General features: G+C 45.2%; 2 protein-coding genes across 4 annotated transcripts; one reads left to right on the forward strand and one right to left on the reverse strand.

Moving 5' to 3' along the window:
• Nucleotides 1-1,489: 1,489 nt before the first annotated feature.
• Nucleotides 1,490-14,494, reverse strand: LOC116523823 (zinc finger protein 271-like). Of its 3 annotated transcripts, none has more exons than XM_032238910.1 (2): nt 14,345-14,494; nt 1,490-6,116 (listed from the first exon to the last, which is right to left on the reverse strand). In XM_032238910.1, exon 2 carries the CDS (start codon nt 5,419-5,421, stop codon nt 2,380-2,382), a length of 3,042 nt encoding a protein of 1,013 aa, XP_032094801.1. In that variant the 5' UTR covers nt 5,422-6,116; nt 14,345-14,494; the 3' UTR covers nt 1,490-2,379. The 3 variants fall into 3 exon arrangements, with proteins under 3 accessions (XP_032094801.1, XP_032094800.1, XP_032094799.1); XM_032238909.1 differs by lacking the exon at nt 14,345-14,494 and adding an exon at nt 13,910-14,338; XM_032238908.1 differs by lacking the exon at nt 14,345-14,494 and adding an exon at nt 11,217-11,973 and having other exon boundaries at nt 1,490-5,402.
• Nucleotides 14,495-17,794: 3,300 nt separating this feature from the next.
• On the forward strand, nt 17,795-21,989 carry LOC116523837 (zinc finger protein 84-like). Its single transcript, XM_032238924.1, has one exon. It carries the CDS (start codon nt 18,228-18,230, stop codon nt 19,776-19,778), a length of 1,551 nt encoding a protein of 516 aa, XP_032094815.1. The 5' UTR covers nt 17,795-18,227; the 3' UTR covers nt 19,779-21,989.
• Nucleotides 21,990-22,659: the final 670 nt, after the last annotated feature.

The following is a 22,659-nucleotide window of genomic DNA, read 5'->3' on the forward strand; positions in this document are numbered from 1 at the left end:
GGGATACAAACACAATACATATAATTAAAATACACAAGAGTCATATGGCCATATAAGTCGAGAGGGGAGGGGAACTCATCAACCCCAGGCCTGCCAGCACAGCCAGGTTTTGACGGCTTTCCGGAAGGCCTGGAGAGGGGTGAGGGTCCGAATCTCCACGGGGAGTTCATTCCAAAGGGCCGGAGCTTTGGGTAGTAGCCAGATGGCATTGGCTGGTAGACGGAACCCGGAGGAGGCTGACCCTGTGCGATCTAACGGGTCTGTGGGAGGTAATTGGCAGAAGGCGGTCTCTCAAGTACCCAGGTCCAATACCATGAAGGGATTTATAAGTTACGACTAGCACTTTGAAGCGTATCCGGAGACCGATCGCTAACCAGTGCAGCTCGCGGAGGATAGGTGTAACGTGGGTGTACCGAGGTGCACCCAAAATCGTTCGCGCGGCTGCATTCTGGATGAGTTGTAGTCTCCGAATACTCTTCAAAGGCTGCCCCATGTAGAGCGCATTGCAGTAGTCCAGTCTTGAGGTCACAAGGGCATGAGTGACTGTCGCGAGTGCCTACCGGTTCAGGTAGGGCACAACTGGTGCACCAAGCGAACCTGGGCAAATGCCCTCCTGGTCACAGCCGACAGGTGATGTTCAAAGGTCAGCTGTGGGTCCAGGAGGACTCCCAAGTTGCGCGCCCTGTCTGAGGGGCGTAAATTTTCACCCCCCAGCCTGAGTGATGGAATACTGGCCAAATTCTTGGGAGGGAAACACAACAGGTCTTGTCTGGATTGAGTACAAGCTTGTTAACTCCCATCCAGACCCTGACACCCTCCAGGCACTGGCACATCATGTCAACCGCTTCACTGAGTTGGCACGGGACGGACAGATACAACTGAGTATCGTCCGCATATTGATGGTATTTTATCCCGTGCCGTCAAATGATCTCACCCAGTGGCTTCATGTAGATATTGAACAGAAGGGGGGATAGGACCGAACCCTGAGGAATCCCATATTTCAGGGGCCTAGGGGTCGACCTCTCTCCCCCAACTAACACCGACTGCGACCTGTCCGAGAGGTAGGAGGAGAACCACCGAAAAACAGTGCCGCCCACTCCCACCTCGTAACCGTCGCAGAAGGATACATGGTCGATGGTATCGAAGGCCGCTGAGAGGTCAAGGAGCACTAGGATGGAGGAATAACCTCCATCCCTGGCTCTCCAGAGATCATCGGTCAGTGCGACCAAAGCAGTTTCCGTGCTGTAGCCAGGCCTGAATCCCAACTGAAAGGCATCCAGATAATCGGTTTCCTCCAAGGACTGTCGGAGTTGAGAGGCTACCACTTTCTCAACAACCTTCCCAATGAAAGGGAGGTTGGAGACTGGCCGGTAGTTGTTCAAACTAGCTGGGTCACACAATGGCTTCTTCAGGAGGGGTCTCACCACCGCTATCTTCAGTGCTGGTGGGAAGAAGCCCTCCCGAAGAGAAGCATTCACCATCGCCTGGATCCAGCTCTGCGTCACCTCCTTGCTGTTCGCGACCAGCCAGGAGGGACACGGGTCCAGTACACAAGTGGCAGTACTCACCGCTCCGATGGAAGGGAGCGGCCTAGGAGGACCCAAGGGTGGGATTCTCCAAACTCTGAAGTAGCCACTGTTGAGTTTAACAATTTCCCCGTTCATTTGATGGCTTCATCAGGAGGAGCAAGCGGTGAGGGTAATTCAGCAAAATGATCAGCCAGTATTCAGATGAGTATTCAGTGTTCTCACCTACACTCTCAACAGGAGTTCAGAAATGAAATTCAAACCTTCTCCAAACTCATCAACTTTTGCCTCATATATATTGAGTTGTATGCAATAAGGAAGGGGTGTCAAACTCAAAGACCAGGGTCAGATGCGGGCCACAGGGTGGTTAAATCCGGCCCGTGGGCTGTCGTGAAAACAGCGGACTGGTCCATGGTGCCTCTGCCAGCATTTGCACTGGCAGAGGGTTGCAGGAGGCCATTGCAACTAAAAATGGAGGTTGCGGGGGACGCAGGAGACCCTCCCGACCTCCATTTTCATTGGTAGAGGGTTGCAGGAGGCCACTGCAGCTGAAAATGGAACTCAGGATCCAATTTTTGTTGGCAAAGCACTCGGGCTTCCACAGGGGACCCAACCCAAGTGACGTTAAGATAGCTATGCCCTCCTGTCCACTTCCACCACAGCCCTCCACCTAGGTCAAACAGAACCATGATGCAGCCCTCAATAAAATCTAGTTTGACACCCCTGCGATAAGGAGTCATTTTGGCCAAAAGGATTATCCACAGACTGGCCATTTGAAAGGCGCTCCCATGTGAGTCCCCTGGTGTTTCACTAGGTTTGAATTGAAATGAAAACTTTTCGCTAAATAGGGCATTCAGTGTTTTTCATGTGACCTCCAGTGAATCACCATATTGGAATTCTGACTGAAACTTTTGCCACAAACAGGACACTCGTACGGTTTCTCCCCTGTGTGAGTCCTCTGGTGTTTAACCAGACTGGAACTCTTGGTGAAACTTTTCCCACAGTCAGCACATTCAAAAGCATTCTCTCCTGTGTGTATCATCTGGTGATTTGTGAGCTGTAATTTTGAAATCAAACCTTTTCCACAGTCAAGACATTCAAAGGGTTTCTCTACGGTGTGAGACTTCTGATGTTTCATGAAGCTAGAATTCTGAGTGGAACCTTTGCCACAAATAGTACATTCAGACAGTTTCGCTCCTATATGAGTTCTCTGGTGACTCATGACGTAGAATTTTGTAATGAAACATTCCCCACAATATGGACAAGAATATGGTTTCTCTCCTGTGTGAGTCCTCTGGTGTATCATCAGGATGGATTTGTGACTGAAACCTTTCCCACAGTCAGGACATTCAAAGGGTTTTTCTCCTGTGTGAGTCTTCTGGTGTATCATTAGGTAGGAATTCTGACTGAAACATTTCCCACACTCAGGACATTCAAAGGGTTTGTCTCCTGTGTGAGTCCTCTGGTGTCTGAACAGGGTGGACTTGCAACTGAAACATTTCCCACACTCAGGACATTCAAAGTGTTTCTCTCCCGTGTGAGTCCTCTGGTGTCTCACCAGGTAGGAATTCCGAGTATAATGTTTCCCACAGTCAGAACATTCAAATGGTTTCTCTCCTGTGTGAGTCCTCTGGTGTATCACTAGCTCAGAATTCTGACTGAAACCTTTCCCACAGTCAGGACATCCAAAGGGTTTCTCTCCTGTGTGAAGCAATTGGTGTACCACCAAGTGGGATTTGTGACCGAAACCTTTGCCACAAACAGGACATTCAAAGGGTTTCTCTCCTGTGTGAGTCCTCTGGTGTCTCACCAGGTTGGACTTCGTATTGAAACCTTTCCCACAGTCAGGACATTCAAAGGGTTTCTCTCCTGTGTGAGTCCTCTCGTGAATCACTAGCTGGGAATTGCTGCTGAAACTTTTCCCACACTCAGGACATTCAAAGGGTTTCTCTCCTGTGTGAAGCAATTGGTGTACCACCAAGTGGGAATTGTGACCGAAGCTTTTCCCACAAACAGGACATTCAAAGGGTTTCTCTCTTTTGTGAGTCCTCTGGTGTATCACCAGGGTGGACTTCGTACTGAAACCTTTCCCACAGTCAGGACATTCAAAGGGTTTCTCTCCTGTGTGAGTCCTCTGGTGTATCACTAGGCTGGAATTCTGACTGAAACCTTTCCCACAGACAGGACATTCAAAGGGTTTCTCTCCTGTGTGAGTCCTCTGGTGTATCACTAGGTGGGAATTGCTGCTGAAACTTTTCCCACACTCAGGACATTCAAAGGGTTTCTCTCCTGTGTGAAGCAATTGGTGTACCACCAAGTGGGAATTGTGACCGAAGCTTTTCCCACAAACAGGACATTCAAAGGGTTTCTCTCTTTTGTGAGTCTTGTGGTGTATCACTAGCTCAGAATTCTGACTGAAACCTTTCCCACAGTCAGGACATTCAAAGGGTTTCTCTCCTGTGTGAAGCAATTGGTGTACCACCAAGTGGGATTTCTGACCGAAACCTTTGCCACAAACAGGACATTCAAAGGGTTTATCTCCTGTGTGAGTCCTCTGGTGTCTCACCAGGTTGGACTTCTTACTGAAACCTTTCCCACAGACAGGACATTCAAAGGGTTTCTCTCCTGTGTGAGTCCTCTGGTGTTTCACTAGGTTGGAATTCTGACTGAAACCTTTCCCACAAACAGGACATTCAAAGGGTTTCTCTCCTGTGTGAGTCCTCTGGTGTCTCATCAGGATGGATTTGTGACTGAAACCTTTCCCACAGTCAGGACATTCAAAGGGTTTTTCTCCTGTGTGAGTCTTCTGGTGTATCATTAGGTAGGAATTCTGACTGAAACATTTCCCACACTCAGGACATTCAAAGGGTTTGTCTCCTGTGTGAGTCCTCTGGTGTCTGAACAGGGTGGACTTGCAACTGAAACATTTCCCACACTCAGGACATTCAAAGTGTTTCTCTCCCGTGTGAGTCCTCTGGTGTCTCACCAGGTAGGAATTCCGACTATAATGTTTCCCACAGTCAGAACATTCAAATGGTTTCTCTCCTGTGTGAGTCCTCTGGTGTATCACTAGCTCGGAATTCTGACTGAAACCTTTCCCACAGTCAGGACATTCAAAGGGTTTCTCTCCTGTGTGAAGCAATTGGTGTACCACCAAGTGGGATTTGTGACCGAAACCTTTGCCACAAACAGGGCATTCAAAGGGTTTCTCTCCTGTGTGAGTCCTCTGGTGTCTCACCAGGTTGGACTTCGTATTGAAACCTTTCCCACAGTCAGGACATTCAAAGGGTTTCTCTCCTGTGTGAGTCCTCTCGTGAATCACTAGCTGGGAATTGCTGCTGAAACTTTTCCCACACTCAGGACATTCAAAGGGTTTCTCTCCTGTGTGAAGCAATTGGTGTACCACCAAGTGGGAATTGTGACCGAAGCTTTCCCCACAAACAGGACATTCAACAGGTTTCTCTCTTTTGTGAGTCCTCTGGTGTATCACCAGGTTGGACTTCGTACTGAAACCTTTCCCACAGTCAGGACATTCAAAGGGTTTCTCTCCTGTGTGAGTCCTCTGGTGTATCACTAGGCTGGAATTCTGACTGAAACCTTTCCCACACACAGGACATTCAAAGGGTTTCTCTCCTGTGTGAGTCCTCTGGTGTATCACTAGGTGGGAATTGCTGCTGAAACTTTTCCCACACTCAGGACATTCAAAGGGTTTCTCTCCTGTGTGAAGCAATTGGTGTACCACCAAGTGGGAATTGTGACCGAAACCTTTCCCACATTCAGGACATTCAAAGGGTTTCTCTCCTGTGTGAGTCCTCTGGTGTCTCAACAGGATGGAATTCTTGCTGAAACCTTTCCCGCAATCAGGACATTCATATGATTTCTTTTTTGTTTGCATCCTCTAAGATATTACCAGGCTGGAGTTCAAACTGAAGCTTTTCCCACAAACAGGATTCTCCCTGGTGTGTTCTCTAATGTATCACCAAGTTGCCAAGCTCACTTCATTGGGAGTACATGTAGTGCTCCTTCCCTATGTGGGTCCCTCCATGAACCAACCACAAGGAACAGTTCTGACTAAAGCTTTGGCCATATTAATATTGTTTTTCTCCAATGTGGATCATTTCGTGCACACTCAGTTATGATTTGAAATATATAGCAGTAGACTGCTACACATTTTGCCCATCTGTGGACCTGCAAAATGGGATCACGTGACCCTAGAATAGGGCAATCGTCATAAATGTGAGTTAGATGCCAAGAATTTAAATATAGATCATGTGACCATGGGGCTGCAGCAGTAGTCATAAGTGTGAAAAATGGTCTTAAGTCAGGTTTTTCAGAGCCACTGTCACTTCGAATAGTTACTAAATGAAGTGTTGTCAGACAAGGACTGCCTGTAATGTATCCTTGTGTTCTGCATACTCTACTTTTTCCAGTTCGAAATCTCTTCTTGATTACCTGCTGGGGAAGAAGGAGAATTTTGTGGGTTTCTGAAGGAAATGGAAATGTTTTGATTTCTGGCTTCATTGATTTCCCTTTTTAACATTGCTTGTTATTCTCAGTTGTCCGGAGTTCTCTTATTGGCATCCGCTTTGCCTGTAAGATTCAAAGAAATTGTTTATAAAATAGTTGCAGAAGATGTAAAAAAGAAAACTATATACATTAAAGGTAAAAAGGAAATATTCCACAATGCTAAAATAACCTTAGATCAATTATGATTTATTTCACACATTGAAGATTACGGAGATCCAAGTTCACATTTGCATTCAACCATGAAATTCTCTTGTTGACTTGTGTCAATACAAATTCTTAGTATAGCAATTATTGGCTAGAATTGCTGTAATTAATACAATACAATATATAATAGAATCATAGAGTGGGAAGGGAGCTTAAAGTTCTTCTAGTCCAACCCTCTGCTCTACCATTTCAGAAGTGGCCGTCAAATCTCTTTTTGAAAGCTTCCAGTGATGGAGCACCACATTTTTTCCCAATATTGTGCATACGTTATGCGAGACGCAGTTAGTACATGTATAATTCAGTGACGTGCGGTGAGGTTTATGGCTGGTGAGGCACTATGTTAGACATTGTGGCGGTGGGGGGGGAGCCGCTTTCTTTCTATTTCCGACATAGAGGCGGGACACCTCTATATCGGATATAGTGGTGGGGCGGGCAAAAATCGCTTTCTTTCTTTTGCCCAGAGGCTGCTGCCCGCCTGTAGGCAAACAAAAGAAAGTGCCAGCCCGCCAGCAGAGGCAGGCAAAACACCCGCCTCTGCTGGCGGGCTGCCCCGACACAGAAAAAGAAAGCTGGCGGGCTACCATCCATGCCTCTCCTTCCCCTTTCCCTCTCCTCTCAAACAAACTCTCTCTCAAATTGAGTTTGTTTGAGTGAAGAAACCAACACACAAACAAACAAACATGCACACACAAATTATTTACAAGTTACATTAATTTTGAATTCCTCCCCCTCCCTCCAACCCATATACCATTACCAGCTGTTTCACAATCACAGAGGATTTCAACTCTGCTCTTGCCTGCCATCATGAAAATGTAAAAATATAAAAGGAAAAAGGCAAAAGCTGCTGAGGTCAGGCTGGGTTAGCTGGTGCCAGAGTCCCCAATGGATGACTCTGCTTAACTCTTCAAATAGACTCTAAAAAAACGCCCAAAGGAGGAGGCAAGAGAACCACATGCCTCATCTACATGAGGAATTCTTCGGCTTTTAACCCTTGCTTAACTCTGCTCGAGTGATCATCAAGTCAGAGTAAATGAGGCACGTGGTTCTCCCGCCTCCTCCTGTGGGCACTTTTTTAGAGGCTTTTTTAAATAGTTAAGCACTAAGCAGAGTCATCCACTGTGATTCTGGCAGCAACTACCTCAGCCTTTTTCCTTTTACATTTTTTTTCTTTTCATGATGACAGTGGTAAGGCTCTGCCTCACCTGACTGCACATCACCACCATTCTCCTTGGAATTTTCTTTTTAGTTATAGGTTGCATCTCTTTGTTTAGTTTCCATCCATCGTTTCTTTTAGTACTTTGGAAAATAAATGGTCCTCTTTGTCTTCATGGGAGCTCCTCAAATATTGGAACACTGTTGTCATGTCTTCGCTAGTCCTTCTCATTAGACTAGACATGCCCAATTCTATAACCATTCTTTCTACATTTTAACCTCCAGCACCCTAATTACCAAAAATACATTTTCTGTTTTAGACTTTACAAATACTTGTAAGTGATACTCCATTTGAACAATGGCAGATGGAGATCTCTGAGTTTATATTACAAGGGATGAAACCAAGGATTACATATAAATTATTCCAAGACGCTAAGGAAAGAGGAGGTCCGCCATTCTCAGCATCCAGAAGCTACTGGGGAGGAGAGGGGCATATAGGGCTGTTAAAACCAGTTGTGAAGCAGCAGCAGCTAGCGATAACTTTGCAGTTACTTTGTGCTGAGTTTTCAAGCCTGCATTAAAACACATCTCATGCCAAGAACTATGTCACTTGCTGTTTTCTGGTGCGGGAGGCTTGGAACATGACTGTAAGTCAGTGTTCCATCCTTCCCCCTTACTTGTCTCCAGCTGTTTGCCTACCTGTTCCCTGCAGGACATAATAAGGCAGGGGAGTATCATGGGAAATACTGAGGGAACAGTGATGGAGGCCACTGCCGGAGTGGGGGTGGACCTGTCCCTAGTGGCAGTCCTTCCAGCGCAGGACGATGGGGCTTCCCAGTTAGATATATGCCCCAAGGAGTCTGAGGCCCTTGGACATGTACAGCTGGCCCACGTTACTTCAGTCCAGGACGTGGGACAAGACATGGGACCTACCGGAGAATGGTGATGGAGTTCATTGGCAGCTGGTGGTTTGGGACCCTGCTACTGACATTGAATCTGTCTGGCAGTTATTTGACGCGGTGGCGGAAGAGGTCCCTGTCTGAAGGTGATGATGCTGGGCGGTGGGGGTGGCAGTCAAACAATGGTGCTGGTTTGGGATCGGTTTGGTGAGGCCATTTTTGCGACGTTGGTCCTGGCAGCATGGGGAGTTGAAGACACCAATGGATGCCCACTCGGCAGAGCAGCCCACCTCTGGCACAGCAGTGACCAGTGCCTAGGTGAGCTCATCAGATCCCATTGAGTCCAGGGTGGCCTCTGGGCAGAGGTGGGATTCAGCCAGTTCGGATCCATTCGGGCAAGCCAGTTGTTAAAATTCTCCGCGGTTCAGTGAATCGGCTAATCCCACCATTGGCTGGTCCCAGCCCCACACATTTTTGGGCCTGAAAAACAGCTAAGAACACCACAAAAAAACCCTCTGAGAAATAGCCTGAAAAACGGCTCGGAAATGGCAAAACAATGGTCCAAACAACAGCCCTGAAAACGTCTAAAAATGGCCACAAACGGCCCTAAAAACCTCCCAGAAACAGGCTGAAAAAGAGCCAAAACCCACCCCAGAAAACAGCCTGGAAAAGGCCTAGAAAACTGCCAAAAAAGTCCCAAAATACAGCCCATAAAATGGCTATGAACAGCCACAAAACAGCCAACAAATATCCCCAAATATCACCTTAAATACAATCTGACGTCTGAAAATGGCCCAAATTAGCTGGTAAATGGCCCAGAAATTGTCCATATATTGCCCCAAAAGTACCCCCAAAATGGCCCAAAGCCACCTGTAAATGGCCTGAAAATGCCCCCCAAACACTCTAGAAACTGCCTAAAAACAATCCCCAAACCGGCCAAAAATTGCCCACAAACATCCCATAATACAGCCCAAATTACTGCCTGACAACAGCCTGAACACAGACCAGAAAATGCTCCCAAAGGGCCTGAAAAATGGCCAAAAACAGCCAAAAGAAAGGCCCCAAAACAGCCCGTAAATGGCCTGAAAAATGGGCCAAAATACACCCCAGGAACTGCCTAAAAAACCCCAAAATAAACAAAAACAGCACAAAAATGTCTCCAAAAAGAGCCTGGAAATGGCCTGAAAAACTGATGGAAGCGTTTGGGATTATGAGCGCACAGAAATGAATCCCTTTGTGAGCCTGAGCTCTTCCCAAGAAGCTTCCATAGGAAGCATAGTCACTTCTTAAAAGATTCCTCGCCATGGTTTGGAAACTGGTTGGTTGGAGAAGGCTGAAGGAGATGTGGATTCTACAGATTTGGAGTGAACAGATTAGATGTGTGATGAACCGGACTTTGAATTGAAGTTGGTTGTCGCTGGGAAATGGACTTGCCATATCCAACTGGAAAACTATTTGGACTGGACTGTGGGGAAAATGGATCGACAACAGAGGTTTACGATTTTGAGGAATAAAACACAATACTTGTTTTATAGTTTTCAATGAAAATATTAAGAAAAAGTTTTATTCGTAAGAATCAAACAAAGATATTTCATCCCGGACAGATCACAGACAATGATTATGGTAAATAAAAAGCCATTCTGGACTTTATACAAATTAAATGCAAAACTAAATTGTTAATGCAATTTTAACTTTGCTGTTTACCACCTGTTAACCACTTTGCCTCTCTGTGTAGTAGATTGATGAAAGTCATATTATTTGTAAACAGAGGTAGAACTTTATAAATTTTGGGCCTGCTTCACAAGGGGAAGTAACTAATATTGCTCCAACAACATACGTATGAATGCTCAAGTGGAGGGGATAGTATATGTAAATCTGTTTTTACACATTTTTTTTGCTTTTTTTTAAACGTTGTGTCTATTCTTGCTTTGCTTTTAAAGCTTTGTGGGTTCTTTTGGAGTTTTATTTATATTAATTTTATGAATAAACTTTTTCCCCAAAAATGCCACAAGAAGCAAGTTCATGTGGCTGCTCTTTACCTATCTTCTAAACTGCCTCTAAATTAATGGAAACGTTGCATTATAGGCTTGGAAGGTACTTCGGAGGTCTTTTGGTCCAACCTGCTCTTCAAGGCAGGACACTTCCCTCTCAAATGGTCATCCAATCCACTCGTGAAAACCTCCAGTGACCCACAAAACCGGGAGGCAAACTATTCCACTGATTAATTGCTCTGGAAAAATACATATACGTATCTTCTAGGTTGGGCCTCATTTTAAATAGATTCCCCCAATTACTTATCCTGCCATCTGGTGCCCTAGAGAATAAGTCAATCTGCTCCTGCTCTGATGTACTACCAGGTCGGAATTGTGACTGAAACTTTTCCCACAAACCGGACACTCGTACGGTTTCTCTCCTGTGTGAGTCCTCTGGTGTATCAACAAGCTGGACTTGTGACTGAAACATTTCCCACAGCGAGGACATTTGAAAGGTTTCTCTCCTTTGTGAGTCCTCTCGTGTGTTTTCAGGTGAGAATTCTGACTGAAAACTTTCCTACACTCTGGACATTCAAAGGGTTTCTCTCCTGTGTGAGTCCTCTGGTGTGTCTTCAGGTAAGAATTCTGACTGAAACCTTTCCCACAGTGAGGACATTCAAAGGATTTCTCACCTGTGTGAGTCCTCTTGTGTATCTTGAGGTGAGAATTCTGACTGAAACCTTTCCTACAGTCAGGACATTCAAAGGGTTTCTCTCCTGTGTGAGTCCTCTGGTGTATCACTAGGCGGGAATTCTGACTGAAACCTTTCCCACAGTCAGGACATTCAAAGGATTTCTCACTTGTGTGAGTCCTCTTGTGTATCTTGAGGTGAGAATTCTGACTGAAACCTTTCCCAAAGTCAGGACGTTCAAAGGGTTTCTCTCCTGTGTGAGTCCTCTGGTGTTTCACTAGGCGAGAATTCTGACTGAAACCTTTCCCACAGTCAGGACATTCAAAGGGTTTCTCTCCTGTGTGAGTCCTCTGGTGTATCACTAGGTGGGAATTCTTGCTGAAACCTTTCCCACAGTCAGGACATTCAAAGGGTTTTTCACCTGTGTGAGTCCTCTGGTGTATCTCTAGGCGGGAATTCTGACTGAAACCTTTCCCACAGTCAGGATGTTCAAAGGGTTTCTCTCCTGTGTGAGTTCTCTGGTGTTTCACTAGGCGGGAATTCTGACTGAAACCTTTCCCACAGTCAGGACATTCAAAGGGTTTCTCTCCTGTGTGAGTCCCCTGGTGTGTCAATAGGTTGGAATTTTTGCTGAAACATTTCCCGCAATCAGGACATTCATATGATTTCTTTTTTGTGTGCATTCTCTAATATATTACCAGGCTGGAGTTCAGACTGAAACTTTTCTCACAATCAGGATTCTCCCTGGTGTGTTCTCTAATGTATCACCAAATTGCCAAGCTCACTTCGTTGGGAGCACATGTAGGGCTCCTTCCCTGGGTAAAACGAGGACCCAGACTGTGGGGGCGATATGCCGACTCTGTAAATCGCTTAGAGAGGGCTGAAAGCCCTATGAAGCAGTATATGTCTAACTGCTATTGCCCCACAAAAGGGTCTCCTGTCCCATCCCCTTCTCTCCCTCAGGCTTGCCCCACAAAAGCCTCTCCTGTCCCATCCCCTTCACTCCTTCAGGCTTGCCCCACAGAAGCCTCTCCTGTCCCATCCCCTTCTCTGCCTCAGGCTTGCCCCACAAAAGCCTCTCCTGTCCCATCCTCTTCTCTCCTTCAGGCTTGCCCCACAAAAGCCTCTCCTGTCCCATCCCCTTCTCTGCCTCAGGCTTGCCCCACAAAAGCCTCTCCTGTCCCATCCTCTTCTCTCCTTCAGGCTTGCCCCACAAAAGCCTCTCCTGTCCCTTCCCCTTCTCTGCCTCAGGCTTGCCCCACAAAAGCCTCTCCTGTCCTATCCCCTTCACTCCTTCAGGCTTGCCCCACAAAAGTCTCTCCTGTCCTATCCCCTTCTCTCCCTCAGGCTTGCCCCACAAAAGCCTCTCCTGTCCCATCCTCTTCTCTCCTTCAGGCTTGCCCCACAAAAGCCTCTCCTGTCCTATCCCCTTCACTCCTTCAGGCTTGCCCCACAAAAGCCTCTCCTGTCCTACCCCTTCACTCCTTCAGGCTTGCCCCACAAAAGCCTCTCCTGTCCCATCCTCTTCTCTCCCTCAGGCTTGCCCCACAAAAGCCTCTCCTGTCCTATCCCCTTCTCTCCCTCAGGCTTGCCCCACAAAAGCCTCTCCTGTCCCATCCTCTTCTCTCCTTCAGGCTTGCCCCACAAAAGCCTCTCCTGTCCTATCCCCTTCACTCCTTCAGGCTTGCCCCACAAAAGCCTCTCCTGTCATATCCCCTTCACTCCTTCAGGCTTGCCCCACAAAAGCCTCTCCTGTCCTACCCCTTCACTCCTTCAGGCTTGCCCCACAAAAGCCTCTCCTGTCCCATCCTCTTCTCTCCTTCAGGCTTGCCCCACAAAAGCCTCTCCTGTCCCATCCTCTTCTCTCCCTCAGCCTTGCCCCACAAAAGCCTCTCCTGTCCCATCCCCTTCTCTCCCTCAGGCTTGCCCCACAAAAGCCTCTCCTGTCCTCTCTATTCCCTTCTCTCCCTCTCCCTTTCCCCAGGCCTCTTTCTCAATTTCCCCCTTAAGCCTCTTTTCCTACCCTCTCAGACCTTTTTTCCCTAGCTTTCTCCTATCCTTATCTTCCCGCCTTTTTCCCTCAGGGAACTCCTCTTAGCCCCCTCCCCCTCCTTTCCCCCTTCTCCCCTCCATTCCCCCTCCCCCCTCCTCTTCCAACCAAAAAAACCCACCTCCTTCTATTCCCTTCTCTCCCCCCCACTTCACACACACATATCACAGAAGCCTCTTGATCATTTTGCAAAGCTGTTTGTAAAGAACAGTATAGAGCTTTTTCTTCAGGGTAGATTATACAGCCCATAAAAGGACTAAAATTAAATCGAAAACCTTTGCAGACAGGGCTATTCCCTCCCATGGTAAGAGAGAAACGGGGATGCAGCTGTCACCAGGAAGGGAATCTGGGCAGGTGAGAGGCAGATTCAGGTGATGCGTCTCAAAGCAAGCCCACCTTTAGATGCCACTGGGCTCCTCGTAGCAGGGTTCACGCCCTGGGAGGGAGCATCTGAGCCCAGATGCTCTTCCACCCCTCCAGACCCCGGGAGGCGGATCCTCCCCAGCAGCCACAGGGGAAGGTGGGAACGGGGGTGGCCAACCTTCCCCAACATCAGGCGGCCTCCCCCGGGAGCAGAGCTGCACCAAATGCTGCAGGGAAGGAGGGGGTGGAATGGAGGGAGGATTTTAAGGGGGTGTGTGTGAAAGAGAGCCGTTCGCAGAAGCAGCAACCGAGGAGGAGGAGGAGGAGAAGCGGCGGCGGAGCAGTTCCCACGGAGCGGAAAACCTTGCAAGGAAAGGCGGAGACTGGGAAGGGCAGGGGGCGCAACTGGGGAAACCCCACCTCGCTCTCCTTCCCTCCCCCAAGGAATCCCTCCTCCCCTTCCCGCACCTGGGGATCCCCCTCCTCCTCCTTTCCCCTCCCCCACTCGCAGCGTCCTTGCCCACCTGGCAGCCCTTGAGCACCTCTCCCCGAGCGGGGATCCCCGCAGCACTTGGCGTAAGAGACATCTGGAGATCAGAGAGGGGAAGGAAACTGGGTTCCCCCTTTTCCTGCCTCCACTCTGGGCGCAAAAGTTCTCTGCCTTTAACCCCTTCACTGAAGAGCTGCAGGGAGGGGGCGACGGGGGCGCGGCCGAGCGATGCCAAAGTTCCCCCAACCGGGGACCGCAAAAAACCGTCACCCCCTCAAGGGGAGGCCAAAAGACCCAAAATAAAGATCCAGGTTAAAAAAAAAGATGTGCTAATCTGGACCTCTAAATGGAAATTAGGAATTCATAGCTATTGAAGATGAGGAAAGAAAGAGCTGCAGAGGTCATTGGACTACAACACCCACCATCCTTCACCCTTAGATGCTGTGATTTGCTGAATACAATATCTAACCTTATACGGTATGTCAAGAGGAATCTGGTAGGGTTAGTCACTTTTCACTCATCCGGTTTTGGCCTCTCCTACACTGGAGCTTGTGGGTTGGAAAGCCAGTAGTACAACAGCGACCTCTGTGGCTGAGCTTAAAGGAGTTAAAAGCATCGAGTACTGTATTGCTAGAAAGGACGAAAGAAGAGAAGCACAGAGGAAGTTCCTCTTCCGGAACACTAACTGAAGACGGGAGGAGAGTTTCGTGCAGAGACTGGCGCCACTTCAAGGCTCGAAGCAGCAGCTGGGAGGTGAGTTGAGGGCTGGTGGGAGGAGAATCCGGGAGCAACTCAGGCTCTTTGGTTCCCTCCACGGCCTGGAAGCAGAGAAGCAACTAGATAGAATGTGGAAATAACAGCTTTGTGGTCATCTAGTCCAGCCCCCCTGCTCCAGCAGGAGACCTTTTACATTTCAGGCACATGGCTGTCCAGTCTCTTCCTGAAAGCCTCCAGTCATGGAGCATCCACAACTTCTGCAGGGAAACCGGTTAATTGTTCTCACAGTCAGGAAACGTTTCCTTGTTTCTGGGTTGCTTCTCTGCTTGATTCGTTTCCATCCGTTGCTTCTTGTTCTGCCTTCAGGTGCTCTGGAGAAGAGGTTGAGCCCCTCTTCTTTGTGGCAGCCCCTCAGATATTGGAAGACCGCTATCATTTCACCCCTCGGCCTCCTCTTCTGTAGACTGGAAGATTTCCAATTTCAACTCTTTTGTTCTGTTATGGACCCTGTTATGTTTTCTTGGCAAGAATGTTGGACTGATCTGCCATTGTGTCTTTTGGATGTTTTTACTTCCACGTCTAGCCAACAAGCAGGATATTTCTATTGGTGCCCCATCCATGTATTAACTGGATTCAACTAAAAAGGTCCTATTGAGGACCTTTTCAGATGTTCAGTTTGTATAGGTGGCCCAAGCTTACAATTTGTTTCATGAGCCTTCACAGTTACTATGGCACTGCAAAAGCAGATGCAGATCTGGTCCAGAAATCTGTGGTCATTGTTCTTGTGGTTATGCAGGTGCAGAAAAAGGAGTTGCATCAATTTGGTATCTACTAACCGGTGGACATTCGGGATGGTTGCAGCATCCCACACTCCTGATTCCCATTTGTGACCTTCCCAACTAGCTTCTGACAAGCAAAATCGGTCAGGATGCCAGCAGGAAGTTGCCAGTCAGGGTCTGCTGAAATTGCCTTTAAAAACCCACAACTGCAGAGGAACAGATGTAACTTGGCACTCTCATGTGACATCATGCTTTATGATCAGGCTGCTTAGTGACACATGTGAGTCCCAAATGTAGTCAGTAAGTGAGGACCGCTTCAATAGGAGTGTGAGAAGAGTGGTGATGGAAAGTATTTTCTGACCTTATTTGGATGTCAGGACTTCCATGGGCAAAATGTTTGCTTCAAATCTTGCAGAGGGTTTAGACATCATTTCATCAATTAAAGCCCCCGCATCTCTAAAAGTAGTTTTAAAGGTTTGATTGTAACCATTTTGGAACATTTTTGAGGCTGAAAATACATGGATTTTCCAGATATATAAATTTGTAGATTTATTTATTTATACTTTCTCTGAACGCATATATCCACCATTGTATAATCTATCCCTGGAATTTCCAGATATACCGTATTTCATAATAACCCATTGGAGCACTAGGAATTTAGTTTTTTTCTTCACAAAAAAATATTAATTGATCAAAATATAAAATACAAAAGTGCAAAGGAAAATGAAGATAAGGGTAAAAGAAGGGAAGAAAAGGGGAGCAAGAAAAGTGTAGAGTTAAGGGAAAAAGAAAAGCATTGACTTCTATCATAAAACCTCAACTATTTTCTTTTATATAATATAAAGTAGTACTATAATATAAAGTTTGTTTTATAACAACAAACATATTTAATCAACAAAACCCAAAATCAATTTTTCATTTTTTCTCTATCTCAAGATCAAAATCCAAAAGCAGTTTCCACATAGAAGCAAAATTATTCCTGTTCTTTTCTTTAATCAAAGCAGTCAATTTACCCATCTTTGTTAACTTCATCAGGTTATCCATTGTGGGAATGAAAATATTCTTTCATTTTTCTGTTGATATAACATCAATGTTTCATTTTTTCCCCAAGTTCTTTATCCATTAAGCTTTTCTCTTCATATTCACTTTAATAGTCTTCTGTATGATGTTCATCTTACTGCAACATTTCTTTGCTTTGCTACATGCCCACCATAAATTATAAAAAGCTCTTCTTTATATTTCCAAAATTCATTGCCTTTATATAATTCCCTAACCGTATCATACCATAAATAGTTGTACCATCAAATTCTTCCTCTAGCTCAAGTAACCTCTTAATTTGGAAGTCACCCACTATTTTTGCCAGACAAAACAACGATAAAAGTACAATTTCAAATCTGATAAACCCAAGCCTCTTTCCTTAGCATCTTATAATAATTTATTTTAAATTCTTGTTTTCTCCCTTGCAATATAAACTTAGAGATCTCCATCTGCCATTATTTAAATGGAGTATCACAAGTATTGGTAAAATCTGAAACAGAAAATGTATATTTGGTAATCAGGGTGCTGGAGGCTAAAACATACAAAGAATGCTTACAGGAATTGGGTATGTCTAGTCTAATGAGAAGGACTAGCGGAGACATGATAACAGTGTTCCAATATTTGAGGGGCTCCTATATAGACAAAGTCAAATGATTTTCCAAAGTACCAAAAGAAACAATGGACCGAAACTAACAAAAGAGAGATTATAGCAATCAATCGAATATCTTGCTTTCAGAAGTTTTGGGTGCTCCATCACTGGAGGCTTTCAAAAAGAGATTTGACGGCCACTTGTCTGAAATGGTAGAGCAGAAGGCTGGATTAGAAGACCTTCAAGGTCCCTTCCAGTTTTATTATTCTGTTATATGTTGTATTAATCCTAATTACAGCAATTTTATCCAATAATTGTTGTGCTAAGAATATGCATTGACCCAAATCAACAAGAGAATTTCATGGTTGAATGCAAATGTAAACTTGAATCTCCGTAATCTTCAATGTGTGAAATAAATCATAATCTAAGGTTATTTTAGCATTGTGGCATATTTGCTTTCCACTGTTAATGTACCGTATATTTTTTTCTTTTTCCACATCTTCTGCAACCATTTTATAAACACTAACACTAACACATTTCTTTGAATCTTACAGGCAAAGAGGATAAGAGCACTCAGGACAACTGAGAATAACAAGCAACATTAAAAAGCAAAACAAATCAAGCCAGAAATAAAAATATTCTCTATTTCCTTCAGAAAACCCCAACATTCCTCTCCTTCTCCAACAGGTGATCAAGAAGAGATTTCAAACTGAAAAGAGTTTGAAGTATGTGGAACAAAAGGATACATTACATGTAGTCCTCAACTTACAACAGTTCATTTAGTGAGTGTTTGAAGTTACAATGCCAGGGAAAAAACTGATTTATGACCATTTTTCATACTTATGACTATTGCAGCCCATGGTCAAGTGATTTATATTGGAGTGGTTGGCACTCACATCTATGATGGTTGCTGTGTTCTGGAGTCATGTGATCCCGTTTTGCAGCTCCACAGACGTGTCTATTGTGGGCAAAGTGCGTATTTCAAATCACAACTGAGTATTCACGAAATGATCCACATTGGAGAAAAGCAATACTAATGTGGCCAAAGCTTTGGTCAGAACAGCTTCCTTGTGGTTCATGGAAGGACCCACATAAGAGAGGAGCCCTACAAGTGCTCCTAATGTAGTGAACTTGGCAACTTGGTGATACATTAGAGAACTCACACCAGGGAGAAACCCTTTGAATGAACTGACTGTGGGAAAAGTTTCAGTCTAAACTCCGGCCTGGGGATGCACAAGATGATGCACACAAAAAAGAAATCACATGAATGTTCTGATTGCGGAAAATGTTTCATTGCAAATTCCCACCTTGTGATACACCAGAGGACTCACACAGGAGAAAAACCCTTTGAATGTCCTATTTGTGGGAAAAGTTTCAGTCGGTACTGTAGCCTGGTGAACCACCAGAGGACTCACACAGGAGAGAAACCCTTTGAATGTCCTGATTGTGGGAAAAGGTTCAATCACAATTCCCACCTGGTGGTACACCAGAGGACTCACACAGGAGAGAAACCCTTTGAATGTCCTAATTGTGGGAAACGTTTCAGACACAACTCCAGCCTAGTGATCCACCAGAGGACTCACACAGGAGAGAAACTCTTTGAATGTCCTGATTGTGGGAAAAGTTTCATTAGAAAATCTGAGGTCATCATTCATCAGACGATTCACACAGGAGAAAAACCATTTCAATGTGGTCTTTGTGGGAAAAGTTTCAGTCAAAATTCCCACCTGGTGGTACACCAGAGGACTCACACAGGAGAGAAACCCTTTGAATGTGCTCTTTGTGGGAAAAGTTTCAGTCAGAATTCTGACCTGGTGAACCACCAGAGGACTCACACAGGAGAGAAACCGTATGAGTGTCCAGTTTGTGGGAAAAGTTTCAGTCAGAATTCCAACCTGGTGAAACATGAGAGGACTCACACAGGGCAGAAATCATACCAGTGTCCATATTGTGGGAAATATTTCCTTAGCAAATTGGAGCTCATCAGTCACCAGAGGACACACAGAGGAAATAAACCCTTTGAATGTCCTGACTGTGGAAAAAGTTTTATTAGAAATTCCCATCTAGTGAGACACCAGAGGACTCACTCAGGAGACAAACCCTTTAAATGTCCTGATTGTGAGAAATGCTTCAGGCACAACTCCCACTTGGTGGTACACAAGAGGATTCATACAGGAGAGAAACCCTTTGAATGTCCTGATTGTGGGAAAAGTTTCAGATGCAACTCCAGCCTAGTGATACACCAGAGGACTCACACAGGAGAGAAACCTTTTGAATGTCCTGATTGTGAAAAATGCTTCAGTCACAAGTCCCACCTAGTTGTTCACAAGAGGATTCACACAGGAGAGAAACCCTTTGAATGTCCTGCTTGTGGGAAAAGTTTCATTACAAAATCCGAGGTCATCAGTCACCAGAGGACACACACAGGAGATAAACCCTTTGAATGCCCTTTCTGTGAGAAGAAGTTCAGTCACAAAAGCCACCTGGTGATACACCAGAGGATTCACACAGGAGAAAAACCATTTGAATGTCCTGATTGTGGGAAACGTTTCAGACGCAACTCCAGCCTAGTGATTCATCAGAGGATTCACACAGGAGAGAAACCCTTTGAATGTCCTGATTGTGGGGAAAGGTTCAATCACAATTCCCACCTCGTGGTACACCAGAGGATTCACACAGGAGAGAAACCCTTTGAATGTCCTGATCATGGGAAAACTTTCATTACAAATTCCGAGGTCATCCATCACCAGAGGACTCACATGGGAGAGAAACCGTATTAGTGTCCTGTTTGTGGCAAAAGTTTCAGTCAGAATTTCCACATGGTGATTCACCAGAGGTCTCTCACAGGAGAAAAACACTTGGAATGTCCTGATTATGGGGAAAGTTTCCATTTAAATTTAAACCTGATGAAACACCAGAAGACTCATATCGGAGAGACTTTTCAAATGTCCAGTCTGTGGACAGCACTTTAGGCCTAAATAACTCTTTATTGCATACAAGAAAATTCACATGAGGCAAAAGTTGATGAGTTTGGAGAAGACTTGAATTTCATTTCTGAACTCCCATTGAGCGTGTAGGCGAAAAATAGACTCTAGATACTGGCCTGATGCTTTTTAGTCAATACATCTCAGGTTTGAGATGTAGTTGGAGAGAAAAAATGTTGAAACTGTTATTTGATAAAGGTGAACTACTTGTTTCTATATATATTATATTGATTGTAGAATTCCACCATGTGGAGTTTCCTACCAGAGTTCCATAACATACCCAGAACAAACTACACTCCAAGGCAGATAGTTTCCTCAAAGAATAGTTTTATTAGAGATGTCATATTGACACAAGCTGATGAAAACCTACTCTAACAGTTCCCGTGGTTTTCATCTAATTAAAAGTAAAAGTTTGTCACTTTCCCAAAATAGTCACATGATCCAATCAGCATACAGTCCAGTTGCTAGGTGACCTCAGTCTCCTGAGTACTTGCGGGAATGTCCTTGGTTCCCAAGGGAGAACATTTGTTTTGTGTATAGCATCCCAACTATCTCTATTTCCCCTGCCCTATCCCTCAGCTCCAGTATGTGGCACTATAACACTGAAGCAGAAAAGAAAATGGCCCCAGTTTGGCCAGTTTCGAGGTTGACATTTCTATCTTCTACCTTCTTATCCTCCAGATTATGAGTGCCATAATTGACCATTCTACAAGTAGTCCTTGAAATACAACTGTAATGGGGCCTGCCATTTTTGGTTGCATGTTGTAACAATGGTTAAGTGAGATTACCTTGCTGAACTCCCGTCACCCCCTTCTCTCCCTGATAAAGCCTTCAAATGAATGTGCTCTCAAAGGTCCAAGCCCGGACCTGGGCCAAACTAAGAAAACACACTCAGGAACCATCAAGCCAGCAATAAGTTTAATCAGGCCAGAGCCTTGGTACAGAATGAGTCCAATGCTTGAGTAAAGTTTGTTGTAAAGTCAGTGCTGGAAGCTCATTATGTTGGTATGGAGTACGGTTGGCCTTGACCAGGTCCAAACACTGGCCATCAGCATGCGCAGAAGATGGTGAGAAAAACACTTCCTTTATCATATCACCTCCAGTACCATTTTTTCCCATCCCAAATACCACCACCACCACCCCCGTTTCTATGGCAGCCGATAGCAAGTAAGCAAAGCAGAGACTGACATCCAGCCTTCTTTCAGGAAAGGATATCCCTGGAGAAAGAGAAAAAGAAAATAACACAAAATAACAATAACAAGCATTAGCATTTCGAGGGAATTCAAGGCTTATCAGGATATTTGATATAAAACTTCTGTAAAAGTCTAGGAGCTCTGCCATGGGATTTATTCATTCATTCAGATTAGTAGGGGGGGAAATGTTTCCAGGACACCAAATATTGAATGCGCTGTAGCTGGATCCCTCTCCAGTGGCGATGGCGCATCAGCAATCCTCATCTCAATCAGTGGGCAGGTGGTTGGGCGGTGTCCTCCTGGCCAGCCGACAAATAGGCAATATAGCAAAACTGGAACCAGGCCGAGGATCCAACAAACAGCTGTTCAGCGCAGCCGGAAGTAGCTGCCACTACTGAAGCCTCGTCTGCTACTCGCCGTGCTGTCCACGCTGTTCCCGCGGCTCAGTCGTTTGGCTTCCAGATGGTACTTGGATTCCAGATTTTCCCTTCCAAACCACCCTCACATCCCGATGCCTCTCCTCTCTCTCCTGTTATTGTTTCGTTGCGAGGAGGCTGCAAGTCAACCATGACATGTTGACTTTCAAATTAATTAAATTAAACTAAAACCTGTCTATACTTTTCTGCATTCATGATCCCATCAATATCTCAAACACCACTGGCAGAAATGCAACTCCAAACTAGGACAAATACTCTACCATGTTTCCCTGAAGGCCACAAACATTCATTTGTTCATTTCTCCAATTCTTCCCAGGTGTTATCAAGAATTAGATCCAAAAATTTCAAACTTGGATTCATCATTCCATAATACTCTTTTCCACTGATCCTTAGTTCGATTTAGACTTAGAATAACTTTATTGTTGCTTTGAATGTACACTAATTGGCATAAATTAAAATAAAATTTCATTGCATACAATTTTTGTCAGCTTCAGCATATTTTAACCTTTTTACCATGTTTCCCTTCTGCAAAAGTGATGTCTTGGCTGTTACCCATCCACAAAGACCATTCCTTATTGTGCTGCTTCTCACTGTAGGTCAACATGGCATCTGGGGTTGTACCTGGCTCTAGAGCAGTAACTGTGACAGGGACTTAGAAACAATCACATATAAGCCAGCAGTGTGCTGTAATTGCCTAAAAAGTCAATTCAGTCCTAGTCTACAGCACCATAGGGATAATATCAAGATCACATGCAGTCTTGGTACTGTGTTATATACTGTATTGGTAATACTACACTTTGAATACTGCATTCACTTTTGGTCACCAGGTGGAAAAGAAGTGTTCGGACTTTAGAAGGAGTGCAGAGAACTACAACAAAGACATTTAGGGTACTGGAGGGTAAAACATAGAATGAATGGTTGCAGGAATTGAATAAAAAGAAATTGGATAAAATTATCCAATCTTGAATCAAGGAGAAATCTTTTATCCACCAGAACAAGTGGAATGGCTTGCCTCTAGAAGTTGTGGGTTCTCCATCAATGGAGGTT

Source organism: Thamnophis elegans, chromosome 2 (genome assembly GCF_009769535.1).
Source record: "Thamnophis elegans isolate rThaEle1 chromosome 2, rThaEle1.pri, whole genome shotgun sequence".
NCBI lineage: Eukaryota > Metazoa > Chordata > Lepidosauria > Squamata > Colubridae > Thamnophis > Thamnophis elegans.